Genomic DNA, 23,681 nt, shown 5'->3' with positions numbered 1-23,681 from the left:
CTCTCACGTTTCCCCAAGAATCATCAAAAGAGGGGAAATCACATAAAGACTGAGCAGATGGTGGGTGCAGATTTAGCTGAAGAGTTCAGATCTTCGAGAAGGAGGTGCATTCATGACAACCAAGGTTAGATGATCTATTGAGATCGGCCTATCATTTGGGCATCTTTCAGGATACGCTTTCAAGCATTGCTTTTTGGGGAGGGGCCACTATGAGTCTCAAGTCATAAATGGGGATAAAGGCGGGAAATGAGGATTGTAAAAGGAGAGGAGGTTAATAGAGGTGTATATGGAGTAGAAACCCCAACAGTTAAGATCCCAGGTACCCACCCCTATGAAATTTACACATGAGCCCTTGAAGGAAGAGGGTGACCAGTGGGACTTATGAATAGGAATAACTCCGCACGACCACCTAGTATTTCTCTGCAAGGTTTTTGCTGTTGAAGACTGACTCCTAGGTGGGAGCAGCTCCTATGGTCACTGCTCAGCTTCAACCCAAGGACCCAGATGCCTGGTTATTGGTGATCCTGCTTTAAGTCTTAGATGAATGATTTGATGTCTGTAAAATTGTACCTCCGTTTTAAACTTAATTTTTATCTTACAGCAGCAGCCAGTTAGGAGGAGAAGGGGAGAGAGCTCATTTGATATTAACAACATTGTCATCCCAATGTCTGTTGCTGCAACAACTCGCGTAGAGAAACTGCAATACAAGGAGATCCTTACTCCCAGGTAGAAGCTCAGAATAGTTGGTCCCTCTCCCCATTCTTCCTGCTATTGCCCTTTTTCCCTCTTCTCTTCTGACCTAGACTTGGGCCCTTGTCTTTGGTTCTGTCTTCTCATTAAGAGAAATTCTTATCTGGTAAGAACAAAATTATTTATGTATATAGTTTTCTCTCATTCCATTATAGGAATACACCAAACGAGCCAGCAGTCACAGCCTGGTAGGCCACTCACTTACTGGTCTAGAGACAGGTTTTGTCAACACATACAGTATGTTTTAAAATACTGAATTTGGCGGGGCGCGGTGACTCACGCCTGTAATCCCAGCACTTTGGGAGGCCGAGGCGGGTGGATCACAAGGTCAGGAGATCCAGACCATCCTGGCTAACATGGTGAAACCTCATCTCTACTAAAAATACAGAAAATTAGCTGGGCGTGGTGGTAGGTGCCTGTAGTCCCAGCTACTTGGGAGGCTAAGGCAGGAGAATGGCGTGAACCCGGGAGGTGGAGCTTACAGTGAGCAGAGACTGTGGGCCACTGCGCTCCAGCCTGGGCGACAGAGCGAGACTCTGTCTCCAAAAAAAAAAAGTACTGAATTTGTTGTCAACATCAAAGCAGGATTTCACATAAAAATCTTTGTTTCCGGCTTTTGTTGCCAAACAGAAGATTAGGCAACCCTGGATGTGCATTTCCAGATGGGAGCAATCAGCTGGTCCTGAACAGTGGTGGTCCCCTTTAAACAGGTTTCTTTTCTTGAGTTTGTCACAGTCTCTCAGCCTCAGCCCTACCATAGGCTGCTTCTCTCATTTCTGGCCTTTGCGGGCGTTTGAGTAGGTGGCCAATTTCACAGGCCTTGATGGGGTAAGGAGACTGAGCTGTGATAGAGCAGAGTCTACCTGGCAGAGAGCAGTGTCACCCATGGGTGCAGGATTCTCATCCTTGCATGGACACTTTGACCCTGCCCCCGGTTGTAGCCTGCTTGCCGTCTCATGATTGTCTACTCTTGGTTTTGCAGCTGGCGGGAGGTTGATCTTCAGTCTCTGAAGGGGAGTCCTGATGAGGAGAATGAGGAGGTAATGGCCTGGTTCTTCTGTTAGAAGAACACGTGTGTACACATGCGCACACACACACACACACACACGAGTGCACACACCCTAAGTGGCCTCAAGACCTGTGGGTGTCAAGTGCAAGCTCCTTGTATTCTCTTGTTACCGGGAAGAACCTAGAATGGGGTGGGACTCCTGGAGAAAAGACAAGATCGATGAAGCTGCTCTATTGCAGATTGAAGACCTATCTGACGCAGCTTTCGCCGCCCTGCATGCCAAATGTGAGGAGATGGAGAGGGCACGGTGGCTGTGGACCACGAGTGTGCCGCCCCAGCGGCGGGGCAGCAGGTGATGGGGCAGGCATGGGTCCCCGGGGCCTGTGGAGAGAGGGTGGTGGACAGGGAGTTTGGGCCCTACTTGAGTCTGTGGAATTGCTACTGCCTCTTAGTTGCTCATCATACTCATCTACTGGCAGTGGCAAAGAGCTCAGAAGTTCCTTGGTGTTTGTTGGAACTGGTGGAGATACAAGGAGCCAAGTGTTAGATCCTTGCTGAGGAGTCACTGTTCAATTCTGATGAATTCCCATGATCTGTGGCATTTGGAAGAGAGTTGGGGGGTCTTGGTGATTCAACCAGGGGAGCTTGGAAGGCCTCACTACAAGTTAACCTTCCTTTGGACAGTGGCTTTGTGATGCCACTTGAAGAAACTGCCCCCCTTAACGTCCATCACTACCCTGTCTCCATTTATTGTTAACAGTGGCAGAAACCCTCGGGATTCTCAAGTACAAAGTTTTGCGAACTCTTATTTTACTTTTTTTTCTTTGACTACAGTTTTCAAAGCCTACACGAATCTCCCTAACTTCCTGAATTCACTAGGCACTTTGCTATGGACTCGCCCATTGCGTTGTTCAGCCGTGCTTTTTTCTTGGGATGGTAGATGTTGTATACCTACCCCTCCAGAGGGTAGTGGAAAGAAATGAGAGTTGCTGGATCCTAAGGAAAATCTGTTGGTCTTTGTTTGCCTCAACTCCTCCAGTGGGGATGCTTTTTTCATGCCCTTTACCCCCATAAGCAAACATTTCCCAGGCACTCAGATTTGCATTCCTTGGTGTACAGGTCCTACAGGTCATCAGACGGCCGGACAACCCCCCAGCTGGGCAGTGCCAACCCCTCCACCCCCCAGCCTGCCTCCCCTGATGTCAGCAGTAGCCACTCTTTGTCAGAATACTCTCATGGTCAGTCCCCTAGGAGCCCCATTAGCCCGGAACTGCACTCAGCACCCCTCACCCCTGTGGCTCGGGACACTCCGCGACACTTAGCCAGTGAGGATACCCGTTGTTCCACGCCAGAGCTGGGTCTGGATGAACAGGTAAGGGACACAGCCCTTGGGTGGGGTTGGCATGGTTGGGGGATGGAACCAGGAAGGGACAGCACCTGCTGAAGAGGGACCTACATCATAAGCCATCCCCTCCCCCTTTTTGAAGGGACAGAGGGCCGCACTTAAATTGACCTCCTCAACATTCAGTGGAACTATATTTATCATTGCTAAATGATCAATACAGTTGTCTGGGTACACCCTAGGAGGGGTGTTCCCAGACTGTCCCAGGAACGCTAGATAGACTGGTCCTAGTCTCCGGCCACAAGGTTTATGGCAGGGCCTTGGAGTAGGAAGCAGGCTGGCTGGGACTGGGTCCTCACAGGGCAACTTGTCTACCTACAGTCTGTCCAGCCCTGGGAGCGGCGGACCTTCCCCCTGGCGCACAGTCCCCAGGCGGAGTGTGAGGACCAGCTGGATGCACAGGAGCGAGCAGCCCGCTGCACTCGACGCACCTCAGGCAGCAAGACTGGCCGGGAGACAGAGGCACCACCCACCTCGCCTCCCACTGTCCCCCTCAAGAGTCGGCATCTGGTGGCAGCAGCCACAGCTCAGCGCCCAGCTCACAGATGAGCGGGAGATAAGAATCTAAACAGACTTACTAACTATTGGCATTAAAGCTTCAGAAATCTCTGCGTTTGATATTCAAACATCATATGCCGGAAATTTTCACAGTTTTTAGTGAACTTAAGGAATTTAGATCCTACTTTGGTATTTTTTTCTCTCGTTTTAATTTTTGTTTTGTTTTTGTTTCCATGTTTTCTTGTCACACACCTGAGCACTTGCTCCCGTTGGCAAACAGAAGTTCAGGATGAGACCCTTCTGGCCTGGTCCTGGCACATCCTCTGCACTGTTGAATCACTGGACTTACCAATCTTAGATGACCACCCCCTCCCTCACACCTGTGGGCAGGGCAGAACAGCCTGGCGGGCAGAGGGCTCCAGTTGAGCATGGCCTTCTCGAGCTAGGGTGGAATGGGGCAGGGTGCTCTGGGCTCTTACCCCCTCCCCTCCCATCTGTGGCTTGGCTCAGCTGTGGCCCTCCTGGCTGGGTCCCCCTTGGTTTTTCGTGCTGGAACATCCCCACCAGAGCCTCTCTGCCGTAACTGTCAGCTGCTCTCACCGAGTGCTCAGCCGGCAGAACAGCTTTCCCTTCTCACCCAGAACTTAGAGACCTATTTTTTGTTTCATCTGCATTTGGTCTTCTCTGTTTTGACTCTTTAACTGCAGTAACCTGGCTGTGGCTGCTCAGGTTCCCCTCATCATGCCCCTTGGTACCCTTCCCTGTCCGCTCTTCAATGCCACGTACACACCGACAACCCGTCCTTCCACTCGGAATGTTTTTACCACCTATCCTGATCTCTGAAGGTAGGGTTAGGGCTACTTAACCTCTGTTCCCACTCCCCTGCAAACGGGGGGTTGTGGGAAGTGAGCAGCCATCTCCCTGTGTGATGTTTTTGTTTTTTTCTCTGATTCACTTTGCCATGTTTCCTTCACATCCAGATCCCTGTCGGTGTTAGTTCCCCTCTTGGTCTCTCACGCTCCCCTTGCCTGTGGAACATTGTCTGGTCCTGGCTGTGGTTCCCATTGTTCCCCCTTCACCCTTCTCTGTTAACCTTGTGCCTGTCTCCTGTATGATCACATCACCAAAAAGGGGGAGGGGGGAGAAGACTTTTTTTTTGGCCATTTTGTAATCGTATAAAAATAGTAGACAACTGCTTAATGGTTGGGGTTTTTTCACAATTTTCAACATTAGTGATTTTTTTTTTTCTGTTTGCAAGTTAAAGGGTTTGTCATTGTTTCTTTAAAAAAAAAAATACAATAATGCACCATATCCCTATGCATAAAGTGCTTCTTCTATTTATAAGGTTGAAAATTCTGAATAACCCTTTTAGCATTGAAAAAAAAAAAACAAAAACAAAAAATGAAAAAAAAATTGTATTTTGTAAATATTTTCTTTTCCTGCTTTGGAGCTGTGTAATGGCAGCGAAACATGTAGCTGTCTTTGTTCTATAGAAATGCTTTTCTTCAGAGAAGCTGATCTTTGTTAATGTCTTGATTCTGTTCGCAAAGCACAGACTAGTGCTTAAAAAAAAAAGAAGGAAAAATTGAAAAAAATAAAAAAAAAAAGTTACAGAATGCTGTGTACCAGGCCTTTCTTGACTTAATGAACGGTGTATGTATGGTAGTGTTGGCAGCTTCGGAGCTGGCTCTCTGGCGCCGTTCTTTGGGGTACTCTCACTTGCTCTGTACCTTGGAAAATCTCCATTTTGTCTTGTGGGAATGCCGCAGGTTCATCTGATGGCCACCAGAGAGAGAATAGTGGTGGCTTTTCACTGAGGGTAAGGGCTGCCAGGAGGTGAGGGGATCTGCATTGATCATCTCCTTTTTCTTTTTGTTGAGTGAAAGCAGTTGATCCACTTTCTCTCTAGTGAAGTCAGCTGTATGATATTTTCTGTCGGTTCTAAATTGCTCTTTAAAGGAGATTTTGCTTCTCACTGTTAAATTTTTCTGAGGTTTGGTGGGGGTCAGTGAGATACATAATTTGCATAGAGCCTGGGTTGGTTCTTGCCTGCTGCCTGAGATTATAGCATCTTTCTTCTGAGAAGGTTATATGCTTTTCTTTTTTTATTTTTTGAGATGGGATCTTGCTCGATGGCCCAGGCTGGAGTGCAGCGGTGCAATCTTGGCTCACTGCAGCCTGGATCTCCTGGGCTCAAGAGATCCTCCCACCTGAGCCTCTCCAGTAGCTGGGACTGTAGGCTTGTGCCACCATACCCAGCTAATTTTTGTGGGTTTTTTGTGGAGATAGTGTCTCACTATGTAGCCTAGGCTGGTAGGTGCTTTTCTTTACACAAGATGAGTAAGTGGGTGGGGCTGGTTCTCCCTCTGCTCTGCTTCTTTGCATGGCAGTCAAGCTGAAACAGCCAGTGAGGCTGTCTCTTGTGGCTCTGAAAGCCATGCTTTCTGAGATAGCACTTCTCTTTTGGGGCCTGTTGCTGCTTCTGTAGCTTCAGTTAAAATCTGTTCTACTTAAACATCTGCCTGCAGTGGCAAACACATCAGGAAGATCAAAGAAAAGTAGTATTTTGAAACAATCTAAGGATTCAGTATATCATGACCTTGGACGTAGTTACTAAGGAATAATATTGATGGATTACTGTTTTGTTTTTGTTTTCCTTTGTGGCATTGCTAGGAGGACGCTATCTGGTATCCCTATCTTGGTTTAGCAGAAATGCTCCTCAATCTATAATAAGGTGCCAAAGGAAAGAAGAAGGCAGCTCTAAACCTAGCAGGAATCTAAGCTACTCATTAAGCTGATTGGCTTGGTGTTCTGCTCCAAGCCCGGGCCTCTGGACTAAATTTCCAGGGACGAAAGATCCCATATCCTCATCCCAACCGTCTCAGGTTTGCATACACTGGCACCGGCCTTGCAGACTGAGTGCTGCATGGTGAGGTCAGCCACAGGGCTTTGTGTTGCCCTTTGAATTGGACTAGGATGGTTTGCCAGCATCACAATGAGAGAATCAGCTGCAAGTGAGCAAGTCTGAGAACTCTCACCTTCAGGGCCCCAGAGAGAGCTGTTAATCCTGATGTCCAGCTCTTACTGTCATTTCCTGTACTGGGCTAAATTCTCTAAGGGTGAGTGGGAGAGAACTTAAAAAATAGACATTGTGTATCACTTTCTTGTCCTTGGAATCCATGAATGGAGACCTTATTTAATCAGAGTAATAACTTTATTTCCAAATTCACTTTTACGGCAACAGTCAGTGTAAATCATTTGTTAAAACACACAATACACTATGTAGACATTCACAGACAGGAAGCTAAGCTAAGATGATTTCATGTCCCTCCCCCCACCCTCACAATTACTGAAGAAATCATGGGACTTGCAAGTGCCAGAAATTGTCCTGCTCAACATGGCAAACTCATGGGGCTAAGTCTATTAGGAGGTGAGACTCTAGGCCAGTGCCCAGGGTAACCCTTTTCAAAGCTGAAGAGAAATCAGAAGTCTTATGAAGCCACAGGTCTGTAGATGGGACACGCTGGTGATCACCTCTGCCCTCGTCCTGACCTCGTGGCTTTACTTGGAGCTCCAACAAAGATGAGGAGGGGAAGTGAGTGATCTCAGCTACCAGAAGCATAGGCTGTGTCTGGAGCCAGTGTAAGAGATGACACAGAGGTGCCAACGGCTTAAAAGGAAGGATGCCAGGGTCTTAGGGAGGCATGATTGTGGGCTTAGGACCCCTGAAAGAGGGCAGCAGGCCAAAGCAACCAGATGTCCATATTGCTACGCCTGCACCTGGCTGGGGAGGGAATGGGGAACTAGCCAGCTGCCTGGGAAAGGCTGTCAGTGGAAAAGAGAAACCCCAAGGGCCTCTAACCCCTTGGCTGCTCCCTCCCTTTAGCAAATGTGGTTGAAATCATGAAAAGGGTTACGAGGCAATTTAAGTGCTGCACCCCAAGATCTCCCTTTACCCATGTTAACTATCTTACACATTCCTCCCCCCTCCCCCCATAGCACAATAAGCAATAGCAAACAGGATACAGTCTCACCATTGAAGTCAATTTAAATGGAACTAGTGATAAAGTGAGTCAACAGCTTGAAGGAGCCGGCATACATATCCTCTCTAGCCCACCCACGGACACTGGCTCTGCAGGTGGGAGAAGGGAGGGGAGGGGAGGAGTGCCCAGCCCTGGGGGGATTGTCATTTGAGGTCACAAGCCAGCGTGCCTTTGTAATTTATCTGCCAGCACTGATCACCCTAAACCATGATCTTAGGCTGGCCCCAAGAGCCTGCCCCACAAGGGGGAGATCCCAGAGCCTACCGTATAAGGCCCACAGTGCTGAAGAGCAGGGCACAAGAACTTCAGGAAGAGGGACCGAGGTACGTGAAAAATGCAGCCGAAACTGTTGGCAGTAATGAGGGGGGCATGTCTCTAACCACCACCAAATCTCTACCCTACATTTCCTCCTTATTCTCAGATCCCTTATGAGAATTGCTGGGACTTAGCGAACAGCAGGGAGCCTCCTGGTGGAGAGTTCTGGGCCCAGAAACTTCTTGCGGGCAAAGCTCTAGCTGCACACGAAGTCGCCAGCCCTAGGGGATGCCCTGGATTTCTACTGCCAAGTCCCCCAGGGTTGCCTTTAACTGTACCCAAACCCCAGAAGTGGCAGAATTGAGCCTGAGGCTGCCGAGTTTCTTTAGGCAGCAATTTTTTTGCAAAGGCGGCTTCCCTTTTCTCATGTCAGCAGATGGAGTTTGTGCAAGGTCAGTGGGCTGAGGTGCTCTGGTCAAGGCTTTGGGAACAGTGCCTCCCGACTTATCCTTCCTCAGGCAGGCAGCTCGGGCCTCTGGAGCAGATCCAGGATAGGCAATTCATCCCAATCCCTGCTGTGGTTGCAGGGCCCTTGGTGGGAGGCTGGGCTGCCCCTCCAGAGGGCGAGCTTGGAGAGGAACCCAGTCTGAGGGGTGGCTGAGGCTCATGGAGCTTCTGGGAGCTGCAGATCCCCCAGCGGGCGCTGGCTTCCTTTTTTTCGTGATGCAGGAGTTGTAAGCCTCCTTTAGGACGGCTGTGGGACTTCGGGCTGTGACCAGAGAGAACCATCCTCGTGCCGCAAGCCAGACCAGCCACAAGACCTACTCTCTGCCCTGACACATGGAGCCCCAAGGGGAAGTAGGGAAGGAGACATCATCGCTTCAGTCCTAATCCTGTGCTTCAGGCCTTCTTCACAGCTGAACGGCCTCCTTAGATGCCAGAATCTGGTCTCTGTTGGGTCCTGGATGCTGAGGAAAGCCTTTCAAACCTTGGGAGGCCCCAGCAGGGCGGCGCCACACAGGCCACACACATCCCAGCGTGGGGGTGAGAGACACCTTGTGAGGGTGGGTTAGAAACCTCTTTACAAGCATTTCAAGATACATGCGTCCTTTTTTTTTTTTTTTTTTTTTTTTCTTTTCACTATCATAGTCACTCTGGTGAATCCAAGCATAAACAGACAAATCCAACTACAACGCAACAGGGTGCAGATGGGGAGGGCAGGGCAACATCTATGTATATATTCAGCTGCTCCAGCAGAACAGACAGCATGGCTTCCAGCTGGGACTGGGGAGGAAGAACCATTTCGAAGGGGGTGTGTTCCCCTTTTTGGGGTGTGGAGGGCTGATTCTATGCATGTGGAGCTGAGCAGCGGGCTGGGCTGCTGGGAGGCTGGCAGCCACAAGCTTGCATGGAAGTGGGCGACAGCAGGACTGTGGGCCTGCCCTGGGTGCCTTGCCCGCCCATCCTGGTGCTGTCACCGACAACCAGGACACCCAGCCTCCTGCTGCGGGCTCAGCACAGGAAGGGGCCAGGCCTTCTCGGGGGAAGGGGCTCTCTCTACGTCAACAAGGCAGAGACACCTAGGGAGACACCTAGAGTCATAGCTGAGCAGTGCCCTGGCTCACCTCTGTGATGGGAGGAGGAGGCAGGGAACCGCATCAGGTCATGAGATTCGTGGTGAGGGACCCAGTTGGATGAGTGGAACTGAGAGTGAGAGGCTGGGGTCCCACTCTTGTGCCTGGACTTTACCTTCCCTTAATTTTACCCTCAGTATGGAGTAGGTGCCTCCCGCAGCCAACCAGGGTCACTACTGAGAAGGGGGGTGGTGAGGCTGGGAATTCAGACATTGTGACGTGATGAGGGGTATAGGCAGTGACTGGGTTATCATGGCAGACAACAGCACAGTGGGGCAGACAGGGGTGACTGCAGTGGCCGTGGGAAGGACAGGGGGCTCGGGACCCGCCTCCCAGACCCCTGCACGCTCCAGAGATGCCGGTGGCCCAGGCTTGGAAACGGGTGGAGGTCTCCCAAGAGGCACAAGTCCTTACAAAGAGAACTGGTTAGCCCTAAAGTCCCAGGTCTGCAAAGTGGCCAAAATCATGGCTGCAGTTCCAACCTTCAGAACTCACTAAAACGGTTTCTGTGGAGCAGAGGGAAGCCCCTCAGCTCAGGCCCCGTACCCTGCAGGGAGGGAGGAAGAGGCTAGTGCCCTCCGACATCAAGGTCAGTCCTTTCCAAGGAGGTCATCCATAGGGTGCCACCCTCCCGCCAGCTTGCCTTCTCTTCTTACCCGCCGTCCCTTCTCCCACAGGCTGCCCTGCAGAGGGTGGCACACCAACTTGCAGCAGGGCAAGGACACCAAGGACAGGCAGCCGCTCAGTCTGAGACATGGCAGGTGGCGGAGGCCTTGGCCCTCCCAGTGGCGCGGAGGAGGGCATCTCCTCTCCGGCATGTGGCTTCCTCTCCCACTCCCCCTTCTCATCCTTCCTCTCCCCTCTGCCCAGCCCCCGCCCTGGCCTCCCCCGTGGCCTCCCGCCCCACCCCCACCTGTCACACTCACACAAGGTTGACATCGTCTGCCTGTGGCTCCACAAACACACCAAGTTTCAAATCCTTTGTTGCTGCCGCTGCCTCTGTGACACCCCCACAACGGGGCCAGAGGCGGTGGGCACCCCCAGTCCCTTGCAATCCCCCCTAAGCAGCTTTCAGAGCCTCTCCTTCTCCCTCTTCTACATGGAGGGGGAAAAAAAAAGAATCAAAAGGAATTGCCCGAGGAAATGTTGGGTGTGGCCATGTTTTTGAATGTTTTTTAAAAAATATTTTATTATTAGCCCACCGATCAATTTGGAAAGATGCAATTTGCTCTTATTCCCATCACTGATTTTGAAGTCCCGAGCCAAAGCCGAGCGATAAAAGCAGGTTAAGTGATGAACCGATTAACCGAACTGCGAGGAGCAGCTGGGGGCAGAGGGCGGGGCCGGGTCATTATTCTTTTTTTTTCCACACTCTCACTCTCTCTTCTCTCCACGATTATTGACCGCCCCGGGGGCCTGATCACAAACCCTGCTTGGCCAGGGAGGCAGACACCTCGTCGGCTAGCGTGGCGAGCTGGGGCGAGTCTACCATGTCGATGCTGCCGGTGGAGGAGACATTGCTGAGGTGCCGTGGAGACGTGTCCCCAGACACCACCGGCGACTTGTACACGATTTCCGCCCCGTGGTCTGTCTTGGCTTTGGCGTTCTCGCGGAAGGTCAGCTTGTGGGTTTCAATCTGCAAGGAGAAGAGGAAGGGAGGGAGGGAGGGTGAGATGCAGTGCCAGAGAAAGACCAGCCCTGCCAACTGCCCTGCCAGGCCTGGCCCCCAGTGCCAGGGACTGTTTTCTGTTTGTTTTTGAGACAGGGTCTTGCTCTATCACCCAGGCTAGAGTGAGGTGCTGCAATCTCACCTCACTGCAGCCTCAACCTTCCAGGCTCAGGTGATTCTCCCACCTCAGCCTCCCAGGTAGCTGGGATTACAGGTGCATGCCAACACATCTGGCTAATTTTTTGTATTTTTAATAGAAACGGGGTTTCACTATGTTGCCCAGGGTGGTCTCGAACTCCTGGATGAAAGCAATCCGCCCGCCTCGGCCTCTCAGAGTGCTGCCATTACAGGTGTGAGCCACTGTGCCTGGTCAGAAGCTGTTGTTTTTATTGTCTTCCAATTCATAATCCCTGTGCCCACTCCTCCCCTGAGCTGCCTCCCAGGCACCCAGGTACCCTCCCCAGAGACAGTGATCATTTTAAGTTTCTTGTGTACCCTGTAGAGATATTCCACACATAAACAAACACATGTGTGAGTGTATATGTACACAGGCTGCTTAGTATTCCGTCACCACGGATGTATCCAAAGGCATCTACTCCTCTGTGGATGGATGCGTAGGCTGCTCCCGCCTTTAGTGATTACAGGCAACGGTGTGTATGAACAACCTCAGATAAAATAACCCTGAATGAACATCATGTCACACACCTGTGAGTGTATCCTAGAAGTGGAGCTCTTAGGTCAAAAGGCATGCGCATTTTATTTTGATAGATACTGCCAGATTGCAAAGGAAAATGTGGAAGGAGAAGCTGGAGAAGATCAAGGATGTCTCCCTGAGCCACAGATGCCCAGACATGAGCCACAACACATTCCTCCTGTTTGCCAGTGACTTGATGAGTTTGGAGGGGCAGCAATTGTGGGCAGCACTGGCAGGTGGGCCACAAAACATGACATGACAAAGGCCTTTTTATGTGTGGGTGGGTGGATGGGTGATTTAGGATGGAGTCTGTCTAGCGACTTATCTATCCATCTGTTATACATCAATCAATCAATCAATCAATCATCTACCTATCTATCTACTTGCGCAGGCTGGCCTCAAATTCCTGGGCTCAAACAATCTTCCCACCTTAACCTCCCGAGCAGCTGGGACTACAGGCTAATGCCACCGTGCCTGGCTGAAACCCTTTTGAAAGTAGAGAAACACATGACCTAGCCAGGAGCCCCAAAGGATACCAGGAAACGCAGAAGCAGAAAGCGTTCACTGGAGAAGTGAGCAGCGCCCAGTAATTCCTGATGACCCTGAAGCGGCAGACAGGGTTATTCTCAGCCCTTGTTGGGTCCTAGGCTCTTTGAGCATCTGGTAAAGCCAAAAATATGTGTGCACATGTCCACCCACACTCACACCCACACAGCCATTTTCCATATAATTGTAGGAGTCCATGGGTCCAGGATGAAGGACCCTATTGCAGCAGGCTTGAATGGGCATAGAGAAAACCAGGCTCCCGTTTAAGCTAGATGCATATTTTGTTCATTTGCAGTCACTACTTTGAAAAACAGATTGTTCTCTATTCGTGTCTTTTCTTTTTCTTTTCTTTTCTTTCTTTTTTTTTTTTTTTTTTGACAAAGTTTCACTCTTGTCACCTAGGCTGGAGTGCAGTGGCGCAATCTCAGCTCACTGCAACCTCCACCTCCCGGGATCAAGCAATTCTGCCTCGGCCTCCCGAGTAGCTGGGACTACAGGTGTGTGCCACCACACCCAGCTAATTTTTGTATTTTTTGTAGAGATGGGGTTCTGCTGCATTGGCCAGGCTGGTGTCGAACTCCTGATTTCAGGTGATCTGCTTGCCTTGGCCTCCCAAAGTGCTGGGGTTACAGGCGTGAGCCACCATGCCTGGCCTGTTACTGTATTTTCTTGAAAGACCATTTAATACAGGCTTTGATAAAAATATTTATGTTAATGTTTTTTGAAGTGTTTTTTTAAGAGAAAGGTGACATTCCTGGGAATGTCCAAAAATCCCCAAACTGAAAGGAACCCAGGAGGCTGGTGGTGTGCCCCACTGCTTGTTAGCAATTTTTCTCAACACACGGAAAACAGGGGACTAATGCTGCGGGGATCCCTGGGACCAGGATGGTGTTTTCTGAGTAGGGGCAGGGCCCTGCCCACCCTTCCTGAGCCATCACATGGACGAGTTGGAAACAGAAGGAGCCAAGAAGCCAAGACTCAGCATGGCTCTAACTCAGGTTCTTAGAGGACTGCAACGCACCAGGAACCTTCCAGAACATTGTTTTTTTGGGGGGTCTCAAACCACCCTGGGACGTAGGTACAGCATTTCCATTTCATCTTGCTGAAGGAGAAACTGAGGCTGAGAGGATTTGCGGGTCTTGACTCTCCAAGCAGAGTCAAGCCCAGAGCTCTTCCTAACACAGAGAAGCTTCCAGAGACTGCAGGGGGCCTCCCTTCACCCAGGAAATTGCCAATGCCCATGCCCCTATCCCGACCCACTCAGTCAGACTGTGGGGATGGGGCCAGGCCCAGGTATCTTTAAAGCGCCCCAAGGCTGGGAGGCCCTGCCTTAGACCAGGGGAGGCCTGGGTGGTGGAAACAGCAGAGAAGCTTACTGCTTCCTCAGATAACTGGGCCCGGCCCCCACATCCCTTGAGGCGGGCAGCCTCCTGGTCCCTCCCTGTTTTCTCACTTTGGATAGTGACCCAGGCACTGAAAAGTGTCCCTGTGTCCTGCATGGCACAACCTGAGAGCTCTCGGCCAGCTACGGGCCAGTGCCCTCGCCAGCCTCAGGGCCTGTCTGGAGGTGAGGTCTGCCCCAGGCCACAGTTTACAGCATCTGCGGCAAGACTGTATCAGCAAACACTTCTCACAAAACTACCTTGTTAGACATTTATCACAAACACAAGATGAGGGTGCCCATCTGTTCAGAACCAGATGCAGTGGCAAGAGGGGAGGGCGGAGACTGACCAGGGCAGGGGTCTCTCAGCTGCCACCTGAGTGGCTTAGTGGAAAGACAACCTGGCTGCCACTTCCACCCAACTGGGCCACCTCGAGAAGCGTACTTTCTCACGCTGAGTTGGGTCTCAGATCCTATACCCTTTCTGGGACACCCCTGATACGGTTTGGCTGTGACCCCACCCAAATCTCATCTTGAATTCTAGTTCCCACAATTCCTACACGTTGTGGGAGGGACCCGATGGGAGAGAACTGAATCATAGAGACGGGTTTTCCCCGCCCCTATGTTCTCATGAGAGTGAATAAGTCTCCCGAGATCTGATGGTTTTATAAAGGGGAGTTGCCCTGCACAAGCTCTCTTCTCTTGTCTGCCACCATGTGGAACAAGCCTTTCACCTTCCACCATGATTGTGAGGCCTCCCCAGCCACGTGGAACTCTAACTCCATCAGACCTCTTTCTTTTGTAAATTGCCCAGTATCGGATATGTCTTCATCAGCAGCATGAAAACGGACTAATACAATCCTTTTCCCTCCACCACTCCCCAGTCAGCTCCTGGGAGACCCTGAAGGTTGGAAAGTGAGCCACTCCCAGAACTTCAGGCTGGGTGTGGGCAGGAAACCCCAGAGGGTGCTTGGCTGTGCTTCTGCAGAAGAGAAGCAGCAGCTACCAGACCGTATCCTGTGCCAGGCCTAGACAGATCTCGCTTAGCGTCACACACACCCTCACTGCACAGACACCCACAGCAAGACCTGGAGGCTAGAAACTGCTGGGGACACCAAGGCCCCAGGAGCCTCGTGTGGACACTTCCACGACAGGCAGGCAGAGGCTTTCCTGAAATCAGGATCTCAGCATCATTGTTTTGCTCTAAGTGCCTAGTAACCCATTTAGAAAATTAGGTTATGTTCCCATGTGTTCTTGGTGCGCCACAGGTGACTGGGGATGTCCACTTCCTTTTTTAGTTGTCTGCAAACATCAGGGCCTAGGACAGTGGTTCTCTTTTTTTTTTTTTTTTTTTTTTGAGATGGAGTCTCACTCTGTTACCCAGGCTGGAGTGCAGTGGCATGATCTTGGCTCACTACAACCTCTGCCACCCGGGTTCAAGCGATTCTCATGCCTCAGCCTCCCAAGTAGCTGGGATTACAGGCATGCACCACCACACCCAGCCAACTTTTGTATTTTTAGTAGAGATGGGGTTTTACCATGTTGGCCAGGCTGGTCTTGAACTCCTGACCTCAAACCATCTGCCCGCCTCGGCCTCCCAAGGTGCTGGGACTACAGGCATGAGCCATTGCACCCAGCTAGTTCTCACTTTTGACTGCACTAAAGAATCACCTGGGAGCTTTAAAAACTGCAGCCACTTAGGCCAAGCACTGTGGCTCACACCTGTAATCCCAGCACCTTGGGAGGCTGAGGTGGGCATATTGCTTGACCTCAGGAGTTCAAGACCAGCCTGGGCAACATGGCAAAACCTCATCTCCACAGGAAATACAAAATATTTAGCTGGGCATAGTGGCAGGTACCTGTAGTTCCAACTACTTGGGAGGCTGAGGTGGGAGGATCACCTGACCCAGGGAGGTAGAGGCTGCACTGAGCTGAGATCATGCTAATGCACTCCAGCCTGGATGACAGAGGGAGAATGATATGGGTTGGCTGTGTCCCCACCCAAATCTCATCTTGAATTGTAGTTCCCATAATTCCATGTATCATGGGAGGGACCCAGTGGGAGGTAACTGAATCATGGGGGCGGGTATTTCCATGCTGTTCTCATGATAGTGAATAAGTCTCATGAGGTCTGATGGTTTTATAAATGGGAGTTGCCCTGCACACGCTCTCTTGCCTGCTGCCTTGTAAGACATGCCTTTGCTTCTCCTTTGCTTTCCACCATGATTTTGAGGCCTCCCCAGCCATGTGGAACTGTGAGTCCATTAAACCTCTTTCCTTTATAAATTACACAGTCTTGGGTATGTCTTTATTAGCAGTGTGAGAATGGACTAATACGGAGACCCTGCCTCAAATACATAAAAATAAATAAAAACAAAAACTCCAGCAACCGAGCTGCACCTGAGACCGGTCAGTCAGCCTCTCCAGGTTGGAGCCCAGCTGTGAAATGTGCTAAAGCTCCTGGTGAAGATTGAGACAGGCAGTCGAGACCCACTAGATGCTGCCGAGGGCCCACATCCAGCCAGTCAACACAGAAGCCTCTGTTTTCCTCCTCTGGGAACTGGACCAGTCTTTGTCCACTCGACTTGATTAATGCCCATACCCAAGTGCAGCATCCAACCCGCCCTGCCCCTTTACCTTTTTATTTCCTCCGCCAGGGACATGGGTGATATTGTCCAGGGACCCGATCTTCGACTGCACTCTGTCCTTGAAGTCCAGCTTCTCAGATTTTACTTCCACCTGGCCACCTCCTAGAACACAACACACACAAGAGCATCTTGCCATCATCTTCCGCAGTTCCATGGACTTAGCACACATTACATGAGGTCTGCGGTCTACAGGGCAAAGTGCCAGGGGCTGCTGGGGCACAGCAAAAATTGGATCTGGTGCCACTGCTCTGGAAGGAAGAAGACACTGACGGCACTTCCAGGTTTGCAGCAGGACTTGAACCAGGGCCAAGCAAGTGGTTCCAAGTAGAGACCAGCCTTTAGAAGTAGGTAAGACTTTCCTTTAGAATGCTGTTTGGATACAAGTAAGTCCTTGCAACGTGCTTGAAAATAGTTTGCTTCATCTATCTAATCAAAGTGTGCATCAAATATTGACACAGTAAACTCTTCCTCTTGAGATACTGCAAAGGTAAATGACAGCTCAACCTAGGAGAAATTATTCTAAATTATACATTGGTTGGCTTCCAGTAAGTCAAGTATTTTTTATTTTATTTTTTCTTTGAGATGGAGTCTCGCTCTGTCGCCCAGGCTGGAGTGCAGTGGCGCAATCTCGGCTCACTGCAAGCGCCGCCTCCCGGGTTCACGCCATTCTCCTGCCTCAGCCTCCCAAGTAGCTGGGACTACAGACGCCCGCCACTATGCCCGGCTAATTTTTTGTATTTTTAGTAGAGATGGGGTTTCACCGGGTTAGCCAGGATGGTCTCAATCTCCTGACCTCGTGATCCGCCCACCTCAGCCTCCCAAAGTGCTGGGATTACAGGCGTGAGCTACCGCGCCCGGCCCAGAGCATCATTTTCTGTTTAAACAAAGTCACAGAGGGGACATGGTAGTGACCCAGGGTTCCTGTGCTGTAGCTGCTGCCGATGGTGAAGTGTCCCCCATGTTGGCTGGGGACCAAGCTCATACATCCATATAGCTGCACCTCAAGCCTGAGTGGCCCTGTGGACAGCTTGCTGGGAGAATCACAGGTTAGGGCTTAAGGCTGGCATCTCACCTCCCTCTTCACCTTGAAAAAAATTTTTAAAAAATGTTTGTGGGTACATAGTAGATATATATATTTATGGGGTTCATGAGATGTTTTGATGCAGACACACAATGTGTAATAATCACATCATGGAAAATGGGGTATCCATCCCCGCAAATATTTGTCCTTTGTGTTACAAACAATCCATTTATATTCTTTTAGTTATTTTTATTTTTATTTTTGAGACAGAGTTTCGCTCTGTCACCTAGGCTGGAGTGTAGTGGCAAGATCTCGGCTCACTGCAACCTCTGCCTCCCAGGTTCAAGTGATTCTCCTGCCTCAGTCTCTCGAGTAGCTGGGATTACAGGTGCCCGCCACCATGCCCAGCTAATTTTTGTATTTTTAGTAGAGATGGGGTTTCACCATGTTGGTCAGGCTGGTCTCAAATGCCCACCTCGGCCTCCCAAAGTGCTGGGAGTACAGATGTAAGCCAGTGCATCTGGCTATCTTTTAGTTATTTTTAAATGTACAATTAAATTATTATTGACTATAGTCACCCTGTTGCACTATCAAATACTAGGTCTTATTCTATTTTTTTTGTACCCATTAACCATCCCCCCACCATCCCCTCACCAGCCTTCCCAGCCTCTGATAATCATCCTTCTATTCTCTATCTCCTGGATTCCACAAATAAGTGAGAACATGTGCTTTTTTTTTTTTTTTGAGACGGAGTCTCGCTCTGTCACCCAGGCTGGAGTGCAGTGGCGCCATCTCAGCTCACTGCAAGCTCTGCCTCCTGGGTTCACGCCATTCTCCTGCCTCAGCCTTCTGAGTAGCTGGGACTACAGGTGCCCGCCACCATGCCCGGCTAATTTTTTGTATTTTTAGTACAGATGGGGTTTCACCATGTTAGCCAGGATGGTCTCGATCTCCTGACCTCGTGATCCGCCTGCCTTGGCCTCCCAAAGTGCTGGGATTACAGGCGTGAGCCACCGCGCCCAGCCAAGAACATGTGCTTTCTTTCTGCGCCTGCCTTATTTGACTTCACTCCCGCCTCACCTTGTCTTGGCCAGTATGGCCTGGGCAGGAGCGAGCTGGAGCCACCACGCCTCCTGGGCTCCCGCAAGTTCCACACTCAACTCTCCTTGACGGTCTACCCAACAAATCCTTTCCAGCCCCTTCCGAAGTCTGGGGCAGTTCCAGCCTCACCAGGACTCCTCCACCCCATGCACCTTCCCATCCCAACCCTCACCTTCCACAGGGCTACCTGGTTTATGATGGATGTTGCCTAATGAGCCACACTTGGAGGTCACCTTGCTCAGGTCAACTGGTTTGTAGACTATTTGCACCTGGAGATGAGAGAGGAGCAAGAAAAGGAGAGGCAGAGAGAGAAGACAGAGAGACAAAGAGGATAAAATGGGATTATTTTATTAAGGGTGTAATGCAATGAGAAGCATCTGTGTAAGCCCAGGCCCTGATTGGACAGTGGTTCCCAGCTGCCATGAGGAGCGCACCCTATTCAGGATGGAAAAATGTGTTGTCGAAATTCTGCCAACCCTGCCCCAGGGGAGCTGGGGACTGTGGGACTGGAGTGTCTTCAATCCCTGCAGAACAAAAGAGCCTCTGGGAAAAAGAGGGACCCGTTGTCATTGTGCAAGGCCCAGACATTTGCTCAGCAAAGGCTTAAGGGTAAAAAAGTCACTCCTTTTCCTAACATGAAATTGACAGATCACAATCAGACATGAAGAAAAAAGTGATCAATATGATGAGTATGCACAGCATCTGAAAAATCTTGCTGGAAAGGCAGGAGTGCGGGATCTGCTGGGCCTCAAAGAGGGGAGGCGCTGTGAGGGTCGATGGGGGGGCTTTATTCCAGGAAAAGCTTCCACGGACAGCACTAGAGCAAAGACGGTCAGTAAGCAGGACCCAGCGGAGTTCAGCAGCTCCGACGTGAGAGCCAGCGGGCACCTGCACACTCAGTGTCCTGGGCATTCCTGTCTTTAGCAACAGGAGCAAAGCAACACCAACAGGGTGGGTAGGCGGCACAGCAGAAACCAACAGATTGAATGTCTCAGCAAGCTCGAGCGGACACAGACACACATGGGGAGGCCTGTGGGATCCAGGGCACCGCTCCCTCGGGGAATGACAGTCCTGAGCTGCCAGCTGATCTCAGTCCAAGAGCCAGCTCCCCTGGGGGGCACCCTGTGGGGACTCCGAGTGGCAGACAGATAGGTCCCCTGGAGGCAGGCATCTATGAAGCCCTGGCTGTGTGGGGCCTGGGGGGCGAGTCACTGACTGACATTCCTGGAGTCCCCAGGGCCTCCAGCAGTGGCCTTGTGTGGGTCACCTGAGGGTGCAGCCACCTCCCACCTATCAGTCAGTTCCCGAGGAAGCCCTGCCCTGGAGCTGCCTGGGAGACAGCTGGCTTCATGGCTGAAGATGGTTTATCAAGGCCACCAAAAAACAAGGTGCAGTGGGGGCAGTGGTTTCTGCTTCTACTTAGGTCTAAACTGGAACCATCCCAAATTATTTTAATGTCAGCTGGCATGCGCTCTTTATGGATGGGGAGTTAACTGGGGCAGAGATGGCTGAGGCCCATGTGTGTCAGGGCGGACATGATCTGTGGCAAGGACGTGGGGGCAGGGAGGATAGACGATGTGCGGCCTGGGTTGGAGAGAGCTGTGCTCTGAAGCCGGCGCCGAGGGGGTGGACCAGGGCTGAGGGAGGTGGAAGGACGTGCTGGTATGACCAGGGACTCCTTCCCTCTTCCCTCTTCCCTCTGGCCTTGGTGAGGTAACTCGTGAGAGGGGGAGGGGGGCTGGGACAGGGACCAGGGAACGGCCAGATAGGAGAGGAGTGGATGGCAGGGGGAGCCAGGGCGGTGGTCAAGATACCTGGAGGCCAGGGAGGGGCAGGGCAGGTCCTGCAGAACTTCCAGGGCCCAGCCAGGAGGAAGAAGGGTCCCAGGTGGAGATGGAGCAGGGCCAACCTGCTGGGAAAGGGCCCCTAGGCTGGGGAGAGACTAGGGCCGCCTAGCCCTAGCCGCCGCCAGGGATCCAGTGCCCCCAGATGCCAGGGGCTGGCATCTCTTCTCACCAGGAGAAAGGCTTCCTGTGAAGGCGCTCAGAGGGCGGTGCTCAGCCCGGGACATCTGGTGGCTCTCTGCCAGGTCACAGGCTAGCCCGCAGATGAGCACAGCACGGGTCACAGGCTAGCCCACAGATGAGCACAGCACGGGTCACAGGCTAGCCCGCAGACGAGGACAGCGTAGGACACACGGGCGGGCCCCAGGGAGGTCCCGGATGTCCTGGGCACTGCAGCGTCTTTGGGCATCAGCTACCAGAGGGGTTGGCCACGCAGCCCATGCGTGCTCTCTCCCCAGCTCCGCCTCAGTAGCGCAGTCTCCACCAGGCCACCAGACTCGACTTCAACCAGAAAGCACATGGCCTTCCTCCTCTGGCCGAGCCCACTTCGAGGAAGCCAGAGAACCAGGATCAAAGCTCAAATAGCTGAAAACAGCAATCCCAGGAACAAGGACCCAGGCAGGGGTGGGGGCAGCACACACCTCTTTTGTCCCCTCACAGCAGACAAACTGGGGCGACAGGAGAGCAGGGCGTGGGAGACAGAGGAGACACTTAGCAGACACTGGTGAGGAAGCGTTAGTAAGCCCCATGCAGCAGCCGCAGGGCAAGCGCTTGCTACTTGTGGGACTCAAGGGGCCTCAGGGCAGAAGCCAGGATCCAGGTGCTCAGTGCAGGAAGCAGCAGCACATTGCAAGAATAAACCCTCTGGGCTGGATGCGGGTGGCTGCCCCAGGCCAGGCATTTTCCGGAGACAGCCCGCACCGGAGCCACAGCAGTGTCCTGGTACTGCCAGCCAGGGTCAGGTGATTGCTCTCAAAAATCAATGCCTCCCTTGGGGTGGACCTCGAGGGTCTCATACCTCCAGCTCCCCAGGGTGTTAACAGTTTGCTTTCAGCTCACCAAGATTGCTGGTGGGAGAGGAGCCTCTGGTGCCCCGAGGACATAGACCGGCCTCAGCTTATCAGGTGAGTCAGTGGGACTTGAGGATCTGAGTCCTGAATCTCACCAGGGACATTTAGAGGAAGCCAAATCTATTTATTTTAAAATTATTATACCATTGTTTTTTGAGACAAAGTCTCACTCTGTTGCCTCAGTTGTGCAGTGGCGCAATCATGGCTCCTTACAACCTCCACCTCCCGGACTCACGTGATCCTCCCACCTCAGCCTCCCAACTAGCTGGGACTACAGGTGCACACCACCACACCTGGGTAATTTTAATTTTCTTTTGTAGAGACAGGGGTCTCACTGTTGCCCAGGCCGGACTTGAACTCCTGGGCTCAGGCGAACTTCCCGTCTTGGTCTCCCAAAGTGCTGGGATTACAGGCATGAGCCACCGCTCCTGGCCAGAGGCAGCCAAATCTAAAAGGGCCAAAAGCAGCATTTCTCTGCCACACCTCAGCGCTGGGCAGAGGGACCTGTCACACTTTGGTTTGGCTCTTTGCATCTGGAGTCTCTGCCAGAGGGTGGTGCAGGCTAAGCATAAATTGGAGGCTTAGGAATCCGCTCCTGCCTTGAACACGTAGGAGGCGCAGCTGAGCAGGAAGGTAAGACCTTGGTGTCCACTCATTAGAACAAACGGGTCACCTGTCCACAGTGGAGCCAGGCAACGTCAACCTGCCCAGGTGTCGGGGGAGGAGGCGGCAGCCCAGTCTCAGGTGCCACCACCTTCAGCCCAACTTTCAATGGGCTATGGGGCTCCTGGGGACAGGGCTGGGTGTGAGTGGAGGGAGACCTTGACGGGTATTCTCAGCTTCCCAGTCCAGGGCCGGAGAGAGGGTCCGTCATCCGCCCTGTTCTGTACGCGCAGCCTGCACGGTACGGTCTAGGGGACCCAGAAATGCTGGGACACTCCCTCCTAGAACATGAGGAGGGGGCTTCTGGGAACAGTTGACTGTGTGAGGGAATGTGGGGAGCCGGGCTACATTCACCCGGGGGGCGCAGCCAGATCCTGAGAGCCCAAGAAGGATTTATTCTATGCAGTGTCTCACAAGTGGACGCACTCACGCCACTTCCTAAAAATTCAAGCCACAGCACGGCGCATGGGACGTGTGAAGGTACTCACACTGCCGCCTCCCGGGACGTGTTTGATATTATCCTTTGAGCCACACTTGGACTGGACGTTGCTAAGATCCAGCTTCTTATTAATTATCTGCACCTTTGATAGCCAGAAAAAAGGATGAGTGACACATCACCCTGGACCCGCCTGCTTGCTCACAAGGACGCCTCCACTTTCAATGAGTGACATGCGTCACCCTGGACCCGCCTGCTTGCTCGCAAGGATGCCTCCACTTTCGGACTTGGCAGAGGCAGTCTGGGGAGTGGCGGGAGATTGAGTCACACCCCAGGGGAGCTGAAGGGACAGAGAGAGGGCTGCCCCGAAGGCATCCCAGAACTGTGAGTGATTCCCCGCGGGCTTTACGAAGCTGGGATTGCAGGTCCTCAGGGGCAGGGACTCGCTTCACAAAAGGATGGCATCATCAGGCCTGAACCCCAGAGGGGAGCGTTCACCAGCCTGGGGTCAGTGAAAAACGTGTTAGGCCACAGTGATGAGTAACAGGAAGTTTCCCGGCATCTCCACTCACACCTGGCTAGACCCACCGGAACATTCCCAGAGAACTTCCTGCGGCTGTTCTCAAGCCTGTCGGGCATCGGAATCACCTGTGGATTTTTCAAATCTCAGACCCCAGCCCTAACCTAGAATTCAAATCTGGAGGAGTCTTTCCAGTCCCTCTAGTTTTGAAAAGTTCCCCTGGTGATTCTGACACACAGCCAGGTTTGAGAAGCCCTGACCCCGCAGGCAGGACACAGGCCGCTTTGTGGGGAAGACAAATGCAGGGTGTCCCCTCTGTAAGAGGGCTCTGTCCCTGCAAGGGGGCAGTGCCTTCTTCTTCCATCCACCCACCAGCCCCCTCCCACCCACAGTGCCACCAGGTGCGTAACGGAAGCTGAGCAAATGCTTCCGTGGGGCTTTTCTCAGCTATTCCATAAGCAGGGGTGGCCTGGATGGGTCTCCCACAACTGCATTTC

At 51.9% G+C, this 23,681-nt stretch overlaps 2 protein-coding genes across 25 annotated transcripts in view; one reads left to right on the top strand and one right to left on the bottom strand.

The window, feature by feature from the left end:
- The window catches only part of KANSL1 (KAT8 regulatory NSL complex subunit 1), a 155,708-nt gene extending 150,433 nt beyond the window's left edge, over positions 1–5,275 (top strand). The window contains exons 10-14 of one of the 2 annotated variants that reach the window (XM_033219889.1): positions 605–726; positions 1,733–1,790; positions 1,999–2,111; positions 2,879–3,131; positions 3,483–5,275. In XM_033219889.1, coding sequence (XP_033075780.1) covers positions 605–726; positions 1,733–1,790; positions 1,999–2,111; positions 2,879–3,131; positions 3,483–3,710 — 774 coding nt within the window. In that variant the 3' untranslated portion in view covers positions 3,711–5,275. Of the gene's footprint in view, positions 1–601; positions 727–1,732; positions 1,791–1,998; positions 2,112–2,878; positions 3,132–3,482 lie in introns of both variants that reach the window. The other variant, XM_033219855.1, reaches the window with a different exon arrangement.
- A 1,579-nt stretch (positions 5,276–6,854) lies between these two features.
- MAPT (microtubule associated protein tau) overlaps positions 6,855–23,681 on the bottom strand; it is a 135,680-nt gene continuing 118,853 nt past the window's right edge. For 16 of the 23 annotated variants that reach the window (XM_033218824.1, XM_033218988.1, XM_033219370.1 and 13 more), the window contains 4 exons: positions 22,717–22,809; positions 18,839–18,920; positions 16,519–16,631; positions 6,855–11,227 (listed from right to left, as the gene is read on the bottom strand). In XM_033218824.1, coding sequence (XP_033074715.1) covers positions 11,012–11,227; positions 16,519–16,631; positions 18,839–18,920; positions 22,717–22,809 — 504 coding nt within the window. In that variant the 3' untranslated portion in view covers positions 6,855–11,011. The remainder of the gene's footprint in view (positions 11,228–16,518; positions 16,632–18,838; positions 18,921–22,716; positions 22,810–23,681) is intronic. The other 7 variants (XM_033219499.1, XM_033219645.1, XM_033219695.1 and 4 more) reach the window with 1 other exon arrangement.

This window comes from Trachypithecus francoisi, unplaced genomic scaffold (genome assembly GCF_009764315.1).
Source record: "Trachypithecus francoisi isolate TF-2019V2 unplaced genomic scaffold, Tfra_2.0 Contig00057_ERROPOS647011, whole genome shotgun sequence".
Lineage (NCBI taxonomy): Eukaryota > Metazoa > Chordata > Mammalia > Primates > Cercopithecidae > Trachypithecus > Trachypithecus francoisi.
The sequence above is the reverse complement of the archived record's forward strand: the minus strand, read 5'-3'. Positions and strand labels throughout refer to the sequence as shown.